This window comes from Lepidochelys kempii, chromosome 23 (genome assembly GCF_965140265.1).
Source record: "Lepidochelys kempii isolate rLepKem1 chromosome 23, rLepKem1.hap2, whole genome shotgun sequence".
In the NCBI taxonomy this organism is placed as follows: domain Eukaryota; kingdom Metazoa; phylum Chordata; order Testudines; family Cheloniidae; genus Lepidochelys; species Lepidochelys kempii.
In genome coordinates this window covers 1,204,977-1,225,517 of record NC_133278.1, presented here as the reverse complement: position 1 = coordinate 1,225,517, position 20,541 = coordinate 1,204,977, and the positions used below count along the sequence as shown (strand labels likewise).

At 56.8% G+C, this 20,541-nt stretch overlaps 1 protein-coding gene across 8 annotated transcripts; it reads left to right on the top strand.

The window, feature by feature from the left end:
• Positions 1 to 1,590: 1,590 nt before the first annotated feature.
• On the top strand, positions 1,591 to 19,019 carry PLD3 (phospholipase D family member 3). Of its 8 annotated transcripts, none has more exons than XM_073322367.1 (13): positions 2,087 to 2,167; positions 2,694 to 2,834; positions 6,966 to 7,145; positions 10,210 to 10,275; positions 11,169 to 11,317; positions 11,672 to 11,855; positions 12,768 to 12,888; positions 13,659 to 13,786; positions 14,630 to 14,830; positions 15,080 to 15,219; positions 15,807 to 15,972; positions 16,894 to 16,993; positions 18,110 to 19,019. In XM_073322367.1, exons 2-13 carry the CDS (start codon positions 2,823 to 2,825, stop codon positions 18,307 to 18,309), a joined length of 1,647 nt encoding a protein of 548 aa, XP_073178468.1. In that variant the 5' UTR covers positions 2,087 to 2,167; positions 2,694 to 2,822; the 3' UTR covers positions 18,310 to 19,019. The 8 variants fall into 8 exon arrangements, with proteins under 8 accessions (XP_073178469.1, XP_073178467.1, XP_073178470.1 ...); XM_073322365.1 differs by lacking the exon at positions 2,694 to 2,834 and adding an exon at positions 5,664 to 6,006 and having other exon boundaries at positions 2,091 to 2,167; XM_073322363.1 differs by lacking the exon at positions 2,694 to 2,834 and having other exon boundaries at positions 1,814 to 2,167.
• The last annotated feature ends 1,522 nt before the right edge of the window (positions 19,020 to 20,541 follow it).

Below are 20,541 nucleotides of genomic sequence, written 5' to 3'. Positions count from 1 at the left end.
GGTTAGTCTCTAAGGTGCCACAAGTCCTCCTTTTCTTTTTGCGAATACAGACTAACACGGCTGTTCCTCTGAAACCTGTAATAACAAAGGGCTTTGCTTGCCCTGTCCCACCTCTCTCCATAAGGGGGAGCAACCATACAAAAAAACAGCCTCACGCCGGGCTACAGAGCTCGGTGCTCCAGCCGGCTGCAGGAGTCAGATCAGGAGACTCTAATGGTCCCTTCCCGTTTGGCTTCAAATCTGAGACTGTGCAGTTCACATGGTGGCCGCAGACTCCGCACGCTGTTGGCCGCAATGGAACCATATTGATTGATACCAGCTGAGGCCCTGGCCTCTGACCTGGAAGGAAAGTTGGGGGTCCATAAATCCTGCCTACTTCTGTCTGACAGGAGGGCCCTGGCCGGCTCAGAAGTGTTGGTCCATTCACCTCAAGGGTGCTGGTTTGAATCCAGACTAAACTGTTCCTGTTGCATGGCTCAGTTCAGTTCCCATGTCATCCCTGGACGCCACAAGCTTGGGGGGGCTGGGATGCCTCCATGGCTCATCCAGCCCTCACCCTCTCTGCTCAGGGGGCCCTGATGGGGGGGCCGGGTTTTGTGAAGGCAAGTGACATGCACCCATGGGGGTTGGGAGTGTCACATGATGGGTGGGGCTGGGAAAAGAGGGGCCAGTTTCAAGGGAGACCTGGCTACTTTGGTGTGATACCCAAGGGCCCAGGAAGGAATGCAAGCTGGGCCCTGGGGCTACCAGACCAACGCAGGCCTCTCACTGCGTGACACCGGCCTCGGTGCAATGCTCAGTAAAGATCTCTTTCCTATAACTTGGCTTGCTGTGGGTGTGACCCGGAGTTGCTGGGTCAAATCCTGACTCCCCAGGTCTTGCTTAGTCCCCGGTGCTGTAGTCATTGCTCAGTCCAAACCCAGAGCAGATTTGGGTGCGCTGCTTCCTGAGCTATGCCCAATAATCGCCCGGTGCCGAAGTTACGAAGTGAGCCCAGTCATCACTTGGACTGGGTCAAACAGCACAAACGGTGGGACCGGCTGCGCGTTCCTCCCTGGGAGACAGCGGCCTACGCCCGGCGTGCTGGGGCCATGATCCCTTCGTGCTACTGCAATCAGTTCTTAACGGTAATCCCAGTGGGAAAGAGCTCGCTCTGTTCATTTGGGTCAGGGGACCACACCAGCCGACTGACCCAGGCAGGCCGTTGTCTCAGGCTCCGTCTAGCATCCTCCCATCGGCCCAGGACACCAGCCTCCATTGCCCGCCTGTCGAGAGTTCAAACAACCCCTTCGCGCTTTCTCCGGTGTCGCTCCTCCTCGTACAGCTCTGCAAAGCAGCCTCCTTTGCCCAGAAAAAACTTGACAGCGGCTAGGTGGCCGGTGGGCTGAGAGCCCTGCCTGGGTGCTGGCCAGCATCGTCTCATTCCCTCGTGCTCTCCCGCCTGCCAGGATCCAGCTGCCATCTCTTGACTAATACTCAGAGTGTCCTTTTGTCCTGGGTCTGTACAGCACCGGGCGCAAGGGGCTCCTAGGCCCAACTGTAACTCAGCCAGCGAAGAAGGAGAGAGCAGTGGTCTATGTAGATCGTTAGTACTTGAATTACGGTGGACCGGCTGGGCCCCGAGCTGGGATCAGGCCCGCATTGTGCCGGCTGCTGCACAGACAGGGTGGGGGATGGTCTAACTAGCCCAGACAGCCTAAGGGGGGGAGAAAGGAAGGATGATTCCCTCTGCTACAGACGGGGAAACTGAGGCCCAGGGAGATGCGGTGTCAGGGGCAGAGGCAGGCATTGAACCAGACCGGCCGAGTCAGTGCCCAGCGCCTTCCCGAAAGCCCCCCCCCGTCCCGCACCCCCCAGTGCCGCCCAGGAACCGCTGCCGATGGCCGGGGGTGGCCGGGGCAGAGCGCAGCGATGCAAAGCGGGTCCCGCGCCCCCGGTGCACCGGCGCCGGCTCGGGGGGTTTCCGGGCGGGGGCAGGGAAGACACAGCTCCCGGCCCGGGCCGGGGAGCCCGCCCGCAGGAGGGGCAGGCTGGAGGGCGGCCGAGGCTCCACCCCTGGGCGGGGGAAGGCCGCTGTCTCCTCTCCAGGGCCCGGGCTTCGACCTGCTGCGCGCCGGGCGCCGAGGGGACCCAGCCGGAGGGAGCGTGGGAACCGCTGCTCCTGCAGGTAGGTGGGGCAGCGGGGCCAGGGCTGGGCCGGGGAGCGGGACCTTGGCGGAGGGGGGCGCTGTGGGTAAGGCCCACAGGACTATTCTGGGGGGGCTCGGGAGGCAAACCCTCCAGGACCTGAGGCACGGGTGCCCTGCACCTTGTGTCCTCAGTGCCACCCGTGCAAAGAGGGGTCAGCAGTGCCAGGCGTGGCGGGAGGTGTGGGGCAGCCCACCCAGAGCAGGAGCCTGGCACGATGCCCACGCCGGCTGGCTCTCGGGCCCAGCTCCGGCATCAAAACCCTGCAGCTATGGCTCCCCCAGGAAACACACAGCTGGACTCCTGCCACCGGCCCCCCCATCACTGGGACGTGGAGACGGTGAACCCCGAGGGAACAGCTAACCTGCCAGGAGCACGCCTGGCCTGTCGCTACAAATGGGCCAGGGCGAGGACCGGACGCTGCTCTCCTGTCCTGGATAAACAGCGCATCAGAGCAGCAGAAAGTACAGCAAAGCCACCGGGGATTTTCATCTGTCCCTCTGCAGCCCGGACGTCAGAGACCCTGAATCCTGGAAGTTGCAGACTTTGTAGAGCAACTGACCCATCTAGAGTCGTGAAGGCCACCTGGCTGTTGTGGGACCTGCCCCAGCTCACGCTGAAGTCAATGGAGAGCCATGTTGATGTCGGTGAGCGCCGAATCAGGGCCCGCAGCACCCGGTGCCTGTGGGTATGGTGGCCGACGGTACGGCATGTTCATGTAAACCGGACACGCTGTGTTGATACGAACTCACCCTGACATGGCATTTTCAGCACAGGGAAATCTCGCAACAGTAACAACCCGCCCTGGTGCTCATGGAGGCCGTGTGTTCTGTGTTTCTTCAGGACCTGAATTGGAGAAGTGGAAACAGAGCATCGGATCCTCAGCTGTGTAAATCAGCAGCGCTCCGCTGAAATCCAGGGAGCGACCTCAGTTTGTGCCAGCTGAGGGGCCGGCTCGCAGTGTGAATTATTCTTAGGAACCGGCTGGTGACTCTTGGGGAAAGTCACCAGCTGTTCATTCGGTGTTGGCTTTGGAGAAGTAGGGTTCCCTAGTGGCTAGAGCAGCGGACCAGGAGCCAGGAATCTCGGGGTCAGTTCCTAGCTCTGAGAGTGAAGGGTGGTCTGGTGCTTAGGAAGTCGGACTGGGGGCTGCCAGGATACCTGGGTTGTAGTCTTGGTCTGCCACTTCTTGACCTTCGATAACTCACTTCAGCTAATCCAGAGAGACCAGGTGGGTGAGGTAGGATCATTTATTGGATCAAGTTCTGTTGGGGAGAGCAGCAAGCGTTCAAGCCACCCAGAAGTTGGTCCAATAAAAGCTATTACCTCCCCCCTTGTCTCTGTTATATCCTGGGACCCACACGGCTGCAACTACACTGTATTAACCAAGGCCATTTAGCTTCTTCTGCTGAGCCCAGCATCATGGTATCTGACGACCTTACAGGTTTATTAACATGACTATCAGGCGGCCTGTCTCTCTTTGCTCACTCCTCTCTGCCTCAGTTTTCCCGGTTGTGAAATGGGGACAAGGCTAGTCAGTGCATGCCAGTGAGGGCAGCTGGAGGCTGGCTGGGAAGACACGTTGGGGACGGCTGGTAAAGCAGGTTGGGGACGTGCCAGGCTGTTGGAGGGCCAAGGAGCTGAGCGTGTTTCCTCTCAGTTGTTCTGTAGGAAGTTTTGCAAGAGAACAGGTTCAGCAGGATCTTTGCTGGGCTCTCGTCCCATTCTGGAGGCAAAGTCCCGCCAGGCCTGCCAGGGCACAGCCACCAGGGCAGGACGCCAGGCTGCACAGATGGAGATCTACGTTCCCCAGGCCCCCAGAGACCTTGCGCTCAATGGCTACCTTGGCCAGCCCCAGCTTCTCTCCTCGGCTTCCCGGGACAGAGGCCGCGGGCCAGCAGTGTGTAGATTTTGCGGGAGGGGCTGGCAGAGTGGAGCCGGGGGAGTGGGGATGGAGAGAGAATGAAAAGGAGTAAGAGAGCGAGCGGGGGATACGCTGAGGAGAAATGGCCACAAACCCGGAGAGACGGAGCTGAGCGCGTCAGCACCGGGGCAAGGAGACCGGGTCGTTCCCACGGGGCTAAGGACTCGCTGCAGTGAGGGAATTCCATGGCTGGATACTACAGGGAGCAGCATTGGGATTTATTAGGGTAGCGCCCAGGAGCCGCAGGCCCCCGCTGGGCCAGGCACTGAACAAACACACCCAGAAAATGGTCCCTGCCCCAAACTGCTGACAATCATTAGACACAGGTCAGCGGATGGAGACCGAGGGGGAGCACAGGAAACCAGGAGACTGTTTCAATGGGCCTGAGGGGCAGGGGCCTCGGCCCACCAGCGGCCTAACTGCTGTGAAGGAGTCCCGGCAAAGGAGTGCTTCCTGGCGGGTGCAGGAGGACGAGGAGGGAGCTGGGCCAATGTTTATAGACGCGCCTCCCCAATACAAGGGGCAGGAGCAGAGAAAGCACAAAGGGGCAAGTTTGCACATTTAACAAGTTGGAGATGGAGGCTGGGGGTCTGGGCTGATGGGAGCCAGGAGTCGGCATCTAACGAGTGAGGAGAGGTAGGGTGGGGATAGTCCATGGAGAGCCCTGAAAGCAAAGACTCGCAAAGGGAGGGTGATGCAGTCAAAGCCACAGGCTGGACAATCTCTTTGCAGCCACTCTCTGAATGGGCGTGGGGGGGAAGATTGCACGGGTCAAGCCCAGAGAGAAGGAGTTTGCGGCAATCCAGCCGCAATGAGGAAGGCCTGGCTGAGAGAGTTAGCTGTGCGGATGGAGAGGAGAGGCCAGATCTTGGAGATGTTCTGCAGAAAGAGTGGGCAAAGTTTTGATCTACCCTGGATGTGAGGACCTAGAGAGAGGCCCAAGTCAAAGGGGATGCCCAGGTTAGGAGCCGGAGTGACAGGCATCATGGTGGGGTTGTCCACCGTGAGCAAGAATGGGGGTAACAGGGAGGACTTGGACGGGGAAGATGAAGAGCGGTTTTAGCCATGCGGAGCTTGATCTGCCAGCTGGACCTCCACGAGGAGATCTCACAGAGACAGGCTGAGATTTCAGTTTGGACAGAAGGTGAGAGGTAGGTCAGTGAGACGGTAGCTGAACTGAGGTGTGTAGATGAGATGGCCCAGAGATAAGGTGTAAAGGGAGAAGAAACGGGGACCCAGGACAGAGCTCTGTGGAAACCCCACAGGAAGTTGGAGGAGGGGGCGGATCCAGGACGGGACAGAGTCTCTGAAGCCAAGGGGGGACAAGATTTCCAGAAGAGCAGGGCTGATGGTGTGAAAGGCAAAGAGGAGAAGGATGGAGCACTGGGTCTGATGTGGGCTAGCAAGGGGTCATTAGAGACTTTGCCACCACCTTTATGTGGGGGCGGGGGAAAGGTCTTTCCTGACCTCTGCAGGCAAGCGTCACAGCCCTGAATGTGCTACCTGACCACTCCTGCAGTGAAACCTCCTTCCTTCTTTCTCATTGCCCAAGTCCCCAGCTTGCAAGACACACGACAGCCTCCCCCATGCCGGTGTCTCCAGCCTTGTGACCCACGACGCACGCCCTTGTGACATCCAGCCCAGAAGCCACGAGGCCTGGGGCAGGGAGGGCGATGCCTGGGTGGGAATTCGGCACCCTGCGATTCCTGGGGCAGCGACTGTCTGCGGCGGAACCGAGAGGTGGGGGAGGCGCTCAGCGCCCATGCACTGTGCCTGCCGCAGGAGTGGCTGGGTCAGAAAACCACGTCCTGCTGCGTACGCTGGGCGTGCGAGGAGAGAAGAACCTGGGGACAGGCAGCTGGGAGAGGAGGGGCCGCTCGCTAGTGAGGGAAGCGGTATGTGTCGGGGCTGAACGGCCGGGGTGCAGGGAATGGCGAGACAGGTCGCTGGGGGTGGGCGGGGATGGATAGCCCAGTGACTTTTTCCTAATTTCAGGCCCACCCAGACTTTATAGGCCACAGCCTCGGCTGGGGCACGTCTTAACTTCACAGGAGCGGAACCGCTGACTCTAGCTGAGGACCTCTGGCTTTAAAGCCCGATCCGAACGCCGCAGGTCCTGGGTTTGGGTTCTGCCTAGGGGAGCGTGTGACTAACTCAACCTGGCAGCTTGCTAGCGGGTGCCTGCTCGGGCCCTCCCAGCTGGCTTGGGGGCTCAGAGGCCGGGGCTAGGAAATCTAGGAAAGTGTGTGTGTTACGAGTGACTCACCCGGGACAAAGGAGAGCAGGCCAGGGGCTTCACGGGCAGGAAGAAAGGTTCCCAGACCGCGGCAAGCACAGCGCAGCCGGGAACTGCCCACGGTTCTGCTCAGAGCCACAGCTGCTGTCATGGCAAAACCCAGGTTACTGCCCAGCGCTAGCAGCCAAGCCCTGTTCGCTGGGGTGCCATCCTGTTTCACCCAGGGACAGACATTTGTAGAGGGGGGGCCCTGAGCTCCAGGCCCCAGCGCAGCTGTCCCCCTTTTCCCCCCAGCGCTCACAGAGCAGCCACAGAAATGCCAGCCCAGGCCGGAGTGCCGAATCCGTAGCGCTAAGGAGGGTGTGGAAGGGAGAAAGAAACCAGCTGTGGTTCTGGCTCGCAGGGGGAGTTGGCAATGGACACCCCTCTCACTGGTGAGCGGATCACGTTTGCCCTGGAATCGCGGAGAGAATCCATGTGGCGGTCACAGGGTTACTTACAGCCAGTCACCTTCTCGAGTATAATCCAGCAGGACCCGATTCTGATCTCACTCCCGCTGGCTTAAGTGAGGTGTAACTCCAGTGAAATCATGTTCTGCTCCCATTTGGCCTTTCCCAGGTTTGCTGGTTCGTTCTCCTGCTGCGTGACTCAACCCTGGCCCTACGAGATTCTGGGAAAATGAAGCCCTCTGTGACCCCCAACAAGGTCTGCCTTAGAAACGGACACGAACGCTGCGTCTCCTCCTTGGTCCCTGCCGTTGGCTGCGCTCGGGACGGTCCCAAGTCTGTGTGGGCTCAGGTGAGAATGCCTTGGGGTCTCTTTATCCTGTTCTTTGTATACATGCGTGAGGGTAGGGAAATGCTGAGCCCCAACATACGTCCCTCGGTCTGCGATTAACCCAGGAGGAGCCTGGCAGATGCCTGAGGGCTGCCGTGCCCTAGGATTCTGCAGCAACATTACCCTGCTTCCGCGTTTTCCTGAACAGGGCTGTGTTGGTGCTCTGGCCGGAGGCAGCTCTGAGGACTGGAGCAGCCAGGGGCCATGGAGCAGAAGCATCTACCCGGCCTGAATCTAGCTTGCTCTCAGCCCTCCATAGAACAGGGGCATCCACATGCATTCGTGGTGCGTTCTCCAGCCAGGGGTAATGGCTGGGACGGAGGCAGCTGGGCCTGGGCCAGGGTCGAAGGGAAGAGGCAGGGTCCAAGATGAGGTCTGCAGCAGCAGCAAGCCGGGGTCAGCTTTGCTGCTCGGGAACTTCTGGTTTACCCGGCGAGTGCGGCTGAATTGGGCAGCCCCAGGGTAACGTCGCTCTGCCTCACCCTCCAGTAATTGGTGGACATCACTTCGCTGAGCTCCCCAGAGGCAATGTGGTGCATCAGTTACCCAGGTTCCCACAAGCCTGGGTTCTAGACCCCCAGACCCTTACAAAAGGGGCCAGTGGCCAAATTCCCAGCAAAATAGCAGGACTGAGATTTGAGCTGAGGAGATAATTTTGCCAGGTATCCTTAATGCAGGGATGGGCAAAGTACGGCCCAGGGCCACATCCGGCCCTCCAGACATTTTAATCTGGCCCTTGAGCTCCCGCCGGGGAACGGGGTCCAGGGCTTGCCCCGCTCCAGCTGGGGAGTGGGGTTGGGGGCTTGCCCCACTCTGTGAGGCTCCCAGAAGCAGCGGCATGTCCCCCCTCCAGCTCCTACATGTAGGGCAGCCGGGGGGCTCCCCACACTCCCCCTGCCCCAAGCACTGCCCCCGCAGCTCCCATTGGCCGGGAACCGCAGCCAATGGGAGCTGCAGGGGTGGCACCTGTGGACAGGGCAGTGTGCAGAGCCCCCTGGCTGTCCCAACGTGTAGGAGCTGGAGAGGGGACATGCCACTACTTCTGGGAGCTGCTTAAGGTAAGCGCCGCCTGGAGCGTGCCCCCTTGCCCCCCTCCTGCACCCCAACCCCCTGCCCTGATCCCCCTCCCACCCTCCGAACACCTCTGTCCCAGCCCACAGCAACCTCCTGCACTCCTAATCCCCCAACCCCATCCCAGAGCCCACACCTCCAGCCAGAGCCCTTCCCCCAACCCCCTGCCCCAGCCCGCACTCTGAACTCCTAATGTCTGGCCCCACCCCAGAGCCCACACCCCCAGCCAGAGCCCTCTCGCCCTTCTGCACCCCAACCCTGAATTTTGTGAGCATTCATGGCCCGCCATACAATTTCCATAGCCAGATGTGGCCCTTGGACCAAAAAGTTTGCCCACCCCTGCTCTTAATGTTTGGCTGTGATAGTAAAATGCTCACTCAAAGGCCCGGGAGGCCTTGCTCTGGAATCTTCCCTCAGCTGAACCTGCACAGAGCCCCTGGGTTAGGTTCTCCCTGAGAGCATCTGGGACACTAAAACCCAACAGTGGAAAAAACCAACAGAGGAAGGCCAAAGGTTACAAGGCAAAATGTGAACGCGCTTTATTCTTTTCAGCCACTGCCAGCCCAGGCTTGTGATTGCAATTAGTCCCCAAAGCAAATGGGCTGTTTCCATACTGTGACAAAGCTCTGTCCTTGTCTCCGTGGGTCCCGCGTTTCCTGGCGGATTTCGCTACCCTCAGAGGCTCACTGTGACCCTCCACGTAATCCTTCTTTCTCTAGAGACAAGGGTCACAGTCTACTGAGCCGTTTTCATCATAAGCCAGCGAGGGAGGTGAGGAGAAGTTATCCTCCCTTGCACAGTCGCTGTTGTCTCCCAGTCTCAGTGATTAATCGGGGGAGGGGGAGAAGGGGGAAGCCCGGGCCCACCCTCTACTCCAGGCTCCAGCCCAGGGACCCTAATAGTATCAGCTATGGTAGCTGACCTTTTAGAAACATGACACATACAATTCCCTGGGCTACTTCCCCTGCAGCAGCCCCCACTTCCTCAAGCTCCACTTCACCCTTACCTCAGGGCCTCCTTCCTTGTGCCTGACATGGTGTGTACTGCTCAGCCTCTCCAACAGCACGACTTCCTCCCACAGCTCCTGACGTGCACACCCACCTGACTGACTGGGAGGCTTTTAAACTAGTTTCAGCCAGCCCCAGCTAGGTGTCCTAGCGTTCGCCCTGCCTTCTGGAAAGTTCTTAATTGGCCCCAGGTGTCTTAATTGACCTGGAGCAGCTGCCATTTCACTTATCCTGGTACCAGGGATTTGTTTAGCCTGGAGCTAATATATCTATCTCCCACGACTTTTCTATAGCCATCGGGCCTTGCCCCATCACAATACAAAGTCATTGGTGCATGGGGTGAATTGCAGAACTGTCTTTCTTCTCCCTTGGATCTGAAAGGAAACAGAATCCTCTGTTTCCCCATCATTGTACACACCACATTCTGCTCTCAGTGAAATGAGTGAGATAGGTGCGCTCCTCATAAAGTGAACCAGACCAGTGGTTCGATTTGCACCAAAGAGATGTACTGTGCAGTCTTTACATAGCAACTCACCACAGGCCATCTGCACCAAAGTACAGACCTCTCCCGCTTGAGCTAAAGAGTGACTTCTTTAGTCAGCAGCAGCCGTAGGCTGTTGTCCTCTGTGGACCAGCCACTTTACAAGCATCAGGCAAAACGCCAGGGACGCCATGGACTGCAGGATATGATCTAATAATGCATGGCAACTTGGGAGGAGCTATGGCCCAGACGCACAAAAGTATTTAGTCAGGCTCCTAACTTCCACTGAAACCACTGAAAGCTAGGAACCTAACTACTTGTGTTCATCTGGGCCTGTCACCCCCCCACACACAGACCACACCCTGCATGCCCCCACTGCACAAGGTGCATCCAGTCTGCAGGGGAGATTTCAAAGCTCTGTTGTTTCAGATACTGCATACAGCTGTCTTTGCTTGTCCCCTCACAGCTGAACGCTCTAGAGAGCCGGGAAGAGCTCCTGCCATCTGAGCAGCCAAACCGGCTTTCCCACAAGGTAAGTTGTCTCCAATGGGCTGAGCTAAGCCAGAAAACCATGGAGTCAGCACAGCAGAACGGCCCCATAAAGGAAGCGCTTGTTCTGCATTCCCCTTGTCATGCTGGGCTGGTTCTGCTTATGTTTGCATCACGCTGCCGGGGGTGGTTTTAAGAGGCGTGAAGCTTACAGCTTGTGTTCGCTGAGAACTGCCAGAGCAGGGGACACTTACGGGTTACTTCTAGAATTAGCACCGTGACCACAGCCCCCACTCGCCATTCACACCGGATTTGCACTGGAGCGACTCTCTTTGGCCAGATCCGCAGCTGGTGTAGATCAGCAGAGTTCCATTGACTTCGGTGCGGCAATTGCCAATTGAGAATCAGGCCCCCTTGGCTTCAGGGGACTTACTCCCAATTTACACCTGCGTAAGTGGGCACAGAATCTCATCCAGTGTGTTCTCTGGATTCCATTGCACCTGTTTATGACCCCCTGGGTAGGTGTCTTGTGTCAGTCAGACTTGGCTACACCTGGGCATGAGGGAGGAGGAATGAGTGCCTGGGATCAGAGGGCCTAATTCTTCTCTTACTTACACTGCAGTCAACCAGGAGTAACTTTATTAAAGACATTAGAGACACACCAGTTTTACACTGGTGTGAGACCAGAACTATTCTCTGCGGGTCTAACCATTGTCTTCTTGTGCGGTCATTGACACCCGTGCAAACAGTGTATGGGGTGCAAAATGCTCTGTGATGCAGTAGCATTTCAAACCCATTTTGCACTCGTGTAAATGGCTGCACAGGCACGGGGCAAAGGCGAATCAGGCCCAGGCTTTGGCTCTTCAGCTGATTGTCTCAAACCTGCGTGTGTTGCTGCCTGCCCGTCTCCATTTCGTTCTCTCTTTCCGCCCCCAGTACTCCCGCTGTGCCCTGCCGGCCGTGATCCTGGTGGGCATGCTCTTGGCCGGGGTTCTCACTTGTCTCTTCATTTTTCCGTTCGGTTCCCCTCTGGAAAGAGGGAACGTTGGGCAGGATCCAGACAACACATGCAGTGACCCTTGCAGGTGCGTGAATATTGTAAGCATGGGCTTTTTAACTATTGTACGTCAGGGCGCCTTGGCCTTTGCTCACTAGCAATCCCCAGCCATCTGCTCCGTTTCTCCCGTGGCGTGCGCTGCCAGAATACTGCGCCGCCTATCCCAGTATCCTTCGCACCCACGCATTCATGTTCTCAGAACAGGCCCAGTTCATTGTCGTCCTGTACTTTGCACAGCCATGTACACACCAGTGCAACACACCACTCTTGTGCCTCACCCCACTTTGCATGGCTGTAAGTGACGGCCGGAGGCCCAGGGCCATGATGAGCTGGGCCCAACTTGTGACAGTTCAGAGGTTAGCAGTGCTGTCGTCCCTGCTAGGATTGTGCTGGTGGAAAGCATCCCCGAGGGAATGGTGTATGAAGACAACAGCACGGTGAACCCATCCACATTTCAGGCCTGGAGGAATCTGATCAGAGGTGCTAAGAGCAGCTTGGACATCGCATCTTTCTATTGGACCCTGACAAACGACGACACGCACACTCAGGAAGCCACGGCTGACCAAGTAAATAGCAAAAGCTGAATTAGGGGCTGGATCCTGCCAGGGCCTGATCCCGCCTCGGGCTCCAGGCTGGGAGCCAACCTGCTGAAGTCAGTGGAACTGCTCCCCTGCTCAGCGGGAGGCACACATGCTTTGGTGGATGGGGCCAGAACGCTCCTTGGCCTGCAGGGCTGGCACCAACGTGACGACATTGTATGGTAACGTACAGGAATACGCTGTACAGATCCAACTGCATCTGTGCCGATTTCAGTCCATCACTTCCAAACCGGCCTGTAGAAGAGTGCCGAGACTCTTCTTGGTACCGCTGGATTCATTCCCTCTGCCACCACTGTGTCAATGCGAGTGAAACGCACAGGAGCCAGCTGTCCCTCTGCTGGGGCAGAAAACCGCAGTCGAATCAGCTAAATCCACCCCCAAATTAGCGTCTAATTACCCAGCCAGTAACGGGTTCCTCTTCCCAGGCCGTCAAGGGAGCCAGTTAGGGAAGGCTGTTGAGTGGAACATTGATTTGCCGGAGCTTGAGCCTCCTTTTGCAAAGCCTCTTTCATGGCTTTGGTTAGATCAGAGCGGGTCATGATCAGAGTTGGCTCGGATTCTGGCAGAGAAAAAAACCCAGGGCGAGACTGGAAGGAGATGCAGTGAGTCCGCCCCTCCCACACAGAGAGCACCGTGAGCTGTGAAGGCAGAATTAGCTTGAGCAACCCCAATGCGCAGCCTCTGCCCCATGCGGAGAGGCCGGCACAAGTCAGAGGTGAAGTTCCCCTCATCAGTGTGATCCCCATGGGGCTGTATATATAGGCACAGGCACGTCGCCATATGAATCATGCCCACTTTGACCTGGTGAGGAGGCAGCATTGGCAGAGAGTCCCTCCTCTGGACTTACTGGCATTTTTAATTGCTCTTTTTAAAAACCAGGGTGAAGAAATCCTGGCAGAACTGCTGCAGTTACCCCAGCGAGGCGTCTTGGTGAGAATCGCAGTCAGCAGCCCGTCCTCGAAGCAGCCCCTGGACGACCTCCAAGCACTGGAGCAGAGCGGTGAGATTCCTGAGTGCTGGGGCCCAACCTGAGACCCCAATGGGGCCTGATTTCCAGAAAGAGCTGAGCACCTGCCCTCTGAAAATCAGGCCCCTTCGTGGTGTTACACTTTGGGGACCCAAAATTCAATAAGCATTTTTTAGTATCTTGGCTGTTCTGACACCAAAGCAGCCCGCATAGCCCCATCAGTGTAAGGGACCGGGGAGTAGGCGGTCTGGCCTCACGGTCATCACTGGGTTGAGGTCTGCCCACCAGGACAGGAGTTGGAGGAATCACAAGGCTGGATCCCATAAACAAGAGTCAAGGTCAGAGTCAGGCCAGGGTCGGAGATCGGGGACGAGGGCACTGCAGCAGGCCAAGGCCCATGTGGTTGCCCAGACAAGTTCCTGGGCCAGCCCCTGGGATTCAGTAGGGGCACGTGGCCAATCAGAGGGCTGCAGGGTACTGTCACTCAGGGTCTCTTGGGCGGTACTTCTTGCAGCACCGTAGACCCAGGTTCTAGTCCCCGAGTCCTTACAGTCAGCGCCCAGGAGCAGCCCTCTGATAACGAACTACTGGGCACCGCCTGGCCATGTCACGAGAGGCTCTGCGGTAAGACACCCGGGGAATCAGGAAACGGCTCGCCAAGGCCCCCTCTGGACGGTTTCTCCCCGTTCGATCCACTGTCGCCTGTGCGGCTCTCCGAAGGGACCGTCCCGCTTGGCACAAAGGGAAGACCCGATTCCGGGACCCTGGCCGTGAAAGAGCTCCATGTCCTTGACACACCCTAGGGGCCGCTGTCCGCAAAGTCGACATGCGCAGGCTGACGGACGGGGTGCTGCACACCAAGTTCTGGATCGTTGACAAGACCCACATCTACCTTGGCAGCGCTAACATGGACTGGCGCTCCCTCACCCAGGTAAACGCCTCCGAGGGGCAAGGGGGTCTTCGCCTGAGCTGGGGTGCTACGTACGCTTGTCCCTTTGACTGCCTGTTCTGCCGGCCTGAGGGGGCAGGCGCCGGGCGGGCTCTTAGCTAGGACTGAGGCGGGGCTGGTTCTGGGGTGCAGGGAAAGCTGAGGGAGCGTCGCTTAGTGCGGAGAGTAGGAACTGGAAGCCAGGACTCCTGGGCCGTGGTCCCAGCTCTGTTACTGACTTGGGCCCCAGTCTGGCAAAGAGCAGCACGGAGGCTGACCCCATCCCCATACAGACCCCACTGATGTCAATGGCCATGGTAGGAGTCCAGCCACACGGACTTCGCTGCAGAACTGGGGCATTGGTCTCAAACATCTAGGATTCTTCATGCCCAAGCCTGCAGTGGATGGGAATCCTGGGGGCTGCCAAAGACGCTTCCTCAGGAAAATTGAAGCATCTCTGTAGCAAAGTGCGCAGGGCTCAAGGTCAGACCTGCCCCCCCGTGTAGCCTCATGAAAATGTTATTTCCAGGGCTGGGGCCAGGATTTCAAATCCCCAGGAGCAGTGTGGACTGGTTCCAGCACCAATTTGATTGGCTGTTCTGGGGGTGTGAGAATGAGCCCCTGCCTTGTGCCAGCAGAGACACGGGCAAGGCCAGCGCTGTCGCTTAGATTCTTTGGGGTGCCAATAAAAGAGAGAGTAGCTAGAGAGAAAGTGGGGGGAGGCATCCCCACAGGCCCTGAAACCTCCAGCCAAAGAAATACATGGCTTGCACAATCACAGCGCTGGGAGTTCCTCATGCCAACGGGCTGCACGTGACGGAGAGTTCTGTGCTGCTTGCCCTGCAGGTGAAGGAGCTGGGTGCAGCTGTCTACAACTGCAGCTGCTTGGCCAAGGACTTAGGGAAGATATTTGAAGCCTATTGGGTTCTGGGGGTGCCGGACGCCACCATTCCATCACCCTGGCCAGCCAATTACTCCACCACATACAACAAGGAGACGCCTCTGGAGGTGCAGCTGAACGGGACGGACGCCGGCGTGTACCTTTCTGTAAGTCGAGGCACGTCAGGGTAACCCTCTTCTGCTCCTTCTAATTGGTTTCATGTAGGATTTGCCGTAACCGAACAGACCTTGTTCTGGTCAGTTAGCTTGCCTCCTGCAGTGGCCAGTACATGCTGCTTCAAAGTGAGTTAAACCCCGCCGTGTTGCACCTGACCAGTCAGGCAGTGCTGCATATGGAAGGAAAATTTCCTTCCCGGCTGTACAGCTGTCAGCTTGACCCCTCTGTGCTGTGCCCAGAGCTCCCCGCCAGCCTTGTGTGCCGAGGGACGGACGGAGGACCTCCATGCACTGCTCAGCATCATCGACGCCGCCAGCCAGTTCGTGCACATCGCCGTGATGAGCTACCTGCCGACCATGGAGTTCTCGCACCCCCGGAGGTAACGCCTCAGCGGCCCGTTGCGAAGCAGCTCTCAGGCCGAGCCCGCTCTGGGCACAGGGCTGTGCTGAGTTCGCTGAGCAGTGTGTGCCAGTGGAGATTTTGGGGCATGAGCTGTGTCCGAGTTGAATTCAGTAACAAGGGCAGGGGGGTGTTATCCTCATCCTTTAAGGCTCTACCCACCTCCACTGCCCGTCTCTCAGCCTTTGTTTCCTCCTGGGCCCTATGTGCTGCTCAGACTTCTCCCTTTAACACTCCTGTGTCTGCTGCCGATCCGCTCCATACCTTTTTCCGGCCACGCTCCCTCCTGGGAACCGCTAGGATTGCTCAGAGTAAAACCCATGGGCCCCGTTTTCAAAAGGGACCTGTGGTTTTAGCAGCCCAAATTGAGATGCCCTAAAGGGACCCGATCTTCATCAGATGCCCTTTCTTTCAGGCATCACACATGGGGCACTCAAAATTTGCTAGTTCATTCTGAAAATTCAGGCCAATATATTTGAAAAAGTTACTTTAAAAGGACACCGGGCAGCCACCACTGTAGCTAGTAACTCAGAGAGGCACCTGGGCAAGCCTTGTTTGTTTCCCCAGGTATTGGCCAACTATTGATAATCATCTCAGGAAAGCAGCCTACGAAAGGCAAGTCCATATTCGACTGCTGATTGGCTGCTGGGAGCACTCCAAGCCAGCCATGTTTCCTTTTCTGAAATCTCTGGCTGCTATGCAGGACAATGGGACACACTACAGTGTGGAAGTGGTGAGTAATGCTCCGATTCGCACAGCAGCAGGGGTCAGGAATCCTGGAGTTCAGATCTTGCCTCTTACACTCATTCCCCTTTTTGTGGCTTTTGGCAAGTCACTAAAGCCCTGATCCAGCAAAGCACTTAAGCCCACAGTTAAAGCTAACATGTGTAGTCCTGAGCTCCATTGAGACTGCTCCTGTCTGGACTGGTTTCCTCATCTATAGGATGCTGGAGCATTTGCCTGAAAGATTTCTCCAGGATCGTATTTGTGGTAGGAGACCAGCTGGATCCAAAGGGCCTTGCTGAGGCTAAAGGGACCATTGTTCCTCATTCCCCAAGCCATGAAATCAACCTGGCCATGTCCAACTAGGAACCTTGCTGAACACTCAGTGCTGCTTCTGAGCAAGGTTCTCTGGGGAAATCGGCTGCACACTCCCAGCTGGGAGTGCCTGTCCTGGAAGCAGCTGTGAGGGGAGCCCACCTTCCAGGGAAAACAGCAGAGAAATTGGCGGTGGCAAGCCCCGGTCAGTGCTGTGGCTAGGAGTCGGTTTGGGGCAGATCTGCTCAGTCTGTTCCAGAGCAGCCGGATTCTTGGGTGAGCTGCACCAGAGACACATGGTGTTGCTGAGACCAGATGGATCAAATTGTAAGGGTTGATTCGCTCCTGTTGCCCTGTGCGTTGTGCCGCCATGGATACCAGCACAAAGAGCGGGCAAGGTGGGTGCATCTTACCTTCCCTCTGCAGGGGCGCCAGTGACCGCACATGGTGCAGGGGCCAGAGAATCAGGACCTAGGGCTTTGTCCACCTAGGCCTCGTCTCCAAACCACAGGCTATGGGTTCAGAGCGACTCTTTCCATGGCCGCTGTTTATAGTGCACTGATGCATTAGGACACTCATTCTGTGGGGTCTTTGTTTTCCTCCCTTCCATCTGAAGAGACTCTTCACGGTTCCAGCCAATGAAACACAAGCTGAGATCCCCTATGCAAGAGTCAACCACAACAAGTACATGGTCACCGACAAGGTGGCCTACATCGGTGAGTAGAGCCTGAAGGATCGAACTGCCACTGCTGACCCCTCCCTACCAACACTATTAAATACGTCCTGTATCCTTCCTCCTTGGCTCACTGACAAACCGTCTTCCCGCACACTGGATAATATAGTTAAATAACCCAGAGCGCGGGAGAGCCCGGGAGCTCTAGGCGGGCAAAGGCCGTGATGTGTCCAGCCAAGATTTGACAGGAGATGGGGAGGCAGCGCGGCACGCACACTCCGACTGCCTGCAGAGGAGACCACCCTTGCATGGCCGGTGGCGGGAAGAAGGTGAATCTAGCTGGCCCTGGGGAACGAGGAGGGGGGCAGAGTGAGAGGCACGCCAGCAGTACGATTCTCAGCTACTCCGCTCCTGCATGCGGGGAGAGACCCTTAAAATGGTGTCAGTTTGCAGGGGCCTAAGTCTGCTCTCATTTACTTTCTGCTTCTCAGAGCCTCTGGGGAGCAGAGACTAGCCCGGGTGCTGTGCACTCTGCCCGCACTCCGAGGCCAGGGGCTGAGACCGGCCGGGGCAGACGCCTTACACCAGCCCCACCCCAGCTGGGATGGCACCCGCACAAAGGGGGCTGCTCAGGGGCCCTTCCCACTCGCTTTAAGGCTCTTTTACACACTGCCAGAATGGTTTAAAGGGGCCTTTGTGTGAGTGAGACTCGGGCCCAGGGGCTGTAGGGTCAGGACAGCTGGAACAAGGTCGTGAAGGAGTTTAACTGTAAAGTAGGCAGCTTTCAACTCAAGCCTGAAACGCACAGGGAGCCAGCGGAGGGGCCTGCACATGGCAGGTCTGTGCTCCCCGTCAGTGCACATGGGAGAACAGCAACTGCACGCGGTGATGCTGGACTCCGGGGGGGGCCGCTAGGACTCCGGGGGGGGAGGGCGTGTTCTTAGTTAGGACAAGAGGAAAGGGAGACCTCACTGAGAATTGCAGGCTGGTGGCGTACCCAGGAAATGCTGGGGCAGGCTGCACACCCAGAAGAGATTCTTTGGGCCTGCCTGGGTTGGTAGAACAGAAGTGTCCGATACGGGAGAGCCCAGGGCTGCCAGGGCCATGACGGCATTTGGGCCGGCAGGTGCGATAAGCTCTCTCCTCCTTCTCCCTGAAGGTACCTCCAACTGGTCAGGAGACTATTTTGTCAGAACTGCAGGATCTGCGCTTGTGGTGAACCAGTGCGACGCAAAGGCCCAGGGTGAGCTCACAGTGCAGGAACAACTCCAGGCTGTGTTCGAACGGGACTGGAACTCCAAATACAGCAGGGACATCAGCACCTTGGGCCAGTGGGAAAACATCTGCAGAGGTCACTAGGAGGCTACGCCGCTGAGGACTGACGGAAGGAAATCCTGGCATCACAGAATGACCTGGCTACGGCATGTCAAGAATACACATCAGGGCAACATGGCCACCCCAGCACTGCAAACATGGTGGGGTTGACATGTCCCTTCCAGAGCCTGAAATATCCGGTGTTCACCTGGTTTCTTGCTAACCCATTTGGTTTATCTGCAATGGCATTCATCATTTTTTGAGCCCTGGTGTCTCTCTGGAACACAAGGTCACCCTACCTTCAAACACTAACAGCTGAGCCAGGCCATGAACTTCCAAAAATTCACTGCAAGGCAGGGATCTGTAGCATGGTCTTGCAAGGAACAAGGAAAGTATTAACTCAATAGCTGAAAACTTGAGGGGGAGAACAGCAGATAGGCTTGAATAAAGTCACCAGCTATGGAGCTGCAGGTCACAACACTCAGGTAAAGGTTGAGTTCCATTTTGTACTCAAAGCAGGGATGCAGCATCTTTACAGTGTCAGAAAAATGTGGAGTGCCCTCCTCAAACGTACCGTATTTCCTCTCTGAGCGCAGAATGACTCGAGGCTCTGTTGGAAGCAATAGGTTGTAATGAAGCAAAATGATTAACACCTGGATCTATGTATGGTGATTAGATAGGCTACAGAGAGGCATCCGATGAAGTGAGCTGTAGCTCACGAAAGCTTATGCTCAAATAAATTTGTTAGTCTCTAAGGTGCCTCCTGTTCTTTTTGCGGATACAGACTAACACAGAGAGGTTCAGGTAACTCTTAGCTGGGCCCATCGTGATATCGGGGTAACTCCACCTTTCCTGTCCAGGTAGTTTGCAGCCAGGAGACTATGGGAGACTGAGTGATATTAGGGGGGTTGGAGAAGTGCCAAAAACCACACAAGTTGGTCCAATAAAAGCTATTATCTCACCCACCTTGTCTGGCTAATATCCTGGGACCGACCCGGCTACCACAACCCTGCACGCAGCGTTCTTGCTGGCAGATTCCTTGGCCCAGTGGTCACTGCTCTTTGAAGCTTCTGTAGCTGCGTTCTGGCTTTGGCAGCAGTGTTTGGAAGGGTCTGTTGCACGTGGAGGCAGCAGCATGGACATACTGGGACACAAAGATGTTGCAATTCTCCCCAAACCAAGCATTATGAACCCCAGCAATTCACAGCTCATGTTACACTTCACAGAAATCCAAACAGGTGCAGATAAGAAATACACTGTTAAGGCACCTCCGCAACCTTTGCTCTGCCCTGCAGTGATATCAGGAGGGAAAAATATGCAAAAAAATCCCTTCATGTGTCAGTTTAATGTAATCTGGGCCCACAAATGATCAAATGTCTTAATCCTAATCATGTGGGTATTGCACAGTGTCATTACAAACAGAATAACCCACTCACACCAGTCTGTATCGGCTTTGGACCGGTGTAGACAGTGACACAAGGTATAGGGCACTGGAAAATCTAGACTGACCTGGGTTGGGGCTTGCACTGTGCTACTTGCCAAATGCTCGGACTGCTGCAGATGAGCCTCAGCAAATCCTGTTGAAATAGTTTTGCTGGCTGAGATCACTGGACCTGGCTCTCTCCTTAGCCTGCACTTGAGAAGTCAGGAACACCTGAGTGAGCAGGTGTAAACACCATTTCATCAGACCTCTCCATTTGCTCAGCATTTTGTAATCACTCTGCAGAGGTTGTAAAGGACTGACCAGGGCACAAGGCAGAGGAAACCAGCCAGCCCTGGGTAACTGGGAAATTCTGCCATGTGCGATCGTTGGGTGCAAGCCATTGTGTCGTTTGCTTGCACCTTGTTACTCGGCTGCTCGCTCCAGGGCTTGCGCGGCTCACTCAGGAAACATGGAACAATGTCACCAACCTGAGCCTGAGCAATTCCACACGACCCAGGAGAGAGTCCGAGCTTGTGGCAGCAGGGCCTGCGGCAAGGAGCTGTTGCTCTGTGGTGAATTCAACCCCAAATGACCCTCAAGATCTTGAGAAAACGCAGTTAAGTTAGGGCAGGGGTCCCCAATGCAGTGCCCGCGGGTGCAATGGCACCCGCCGGGGCAGTTGTCTGCGCTCGCAGGACACCGCGCCACCGAAATGGCACCGCCGAGCGCGGCCGCTGGAGAACCGCCCGCCCAAATGCTGCCGAGAACCATTGCCGTTGCTCGGCAGCATTTCGGCGACGACGCATCTTGCCGCTCCCGCGTTTCGGCAGCGGGGTGTCTGGCGCCCGCCACAG

Bases quoted from the DNA above. Each gene is read 5' to 3' on its own strand.
- PLD3 (XM_073322363.1), top strand. From the start codon at position 1,880: ATGGCCGGGGGTGGCCGGGGCAGAGCGCAGCGATGCAAAGCGGGTCCC. The intron at 10,276-11,168 runs GTAAGTTGTCTC...TTCCGCCCCCAG, and splicing joins CAAACCGGCTTTCCCACAAG to TACTCCCGCTGTGCCCTGCC. The intron at 11,318-11,671 runs GTGCGTGAATAT...CGTCCCTGCTAG, and splicing joins ACATGCAGTGACCCTTGCAG to GATTGTGCTGGTGGAAAGCA.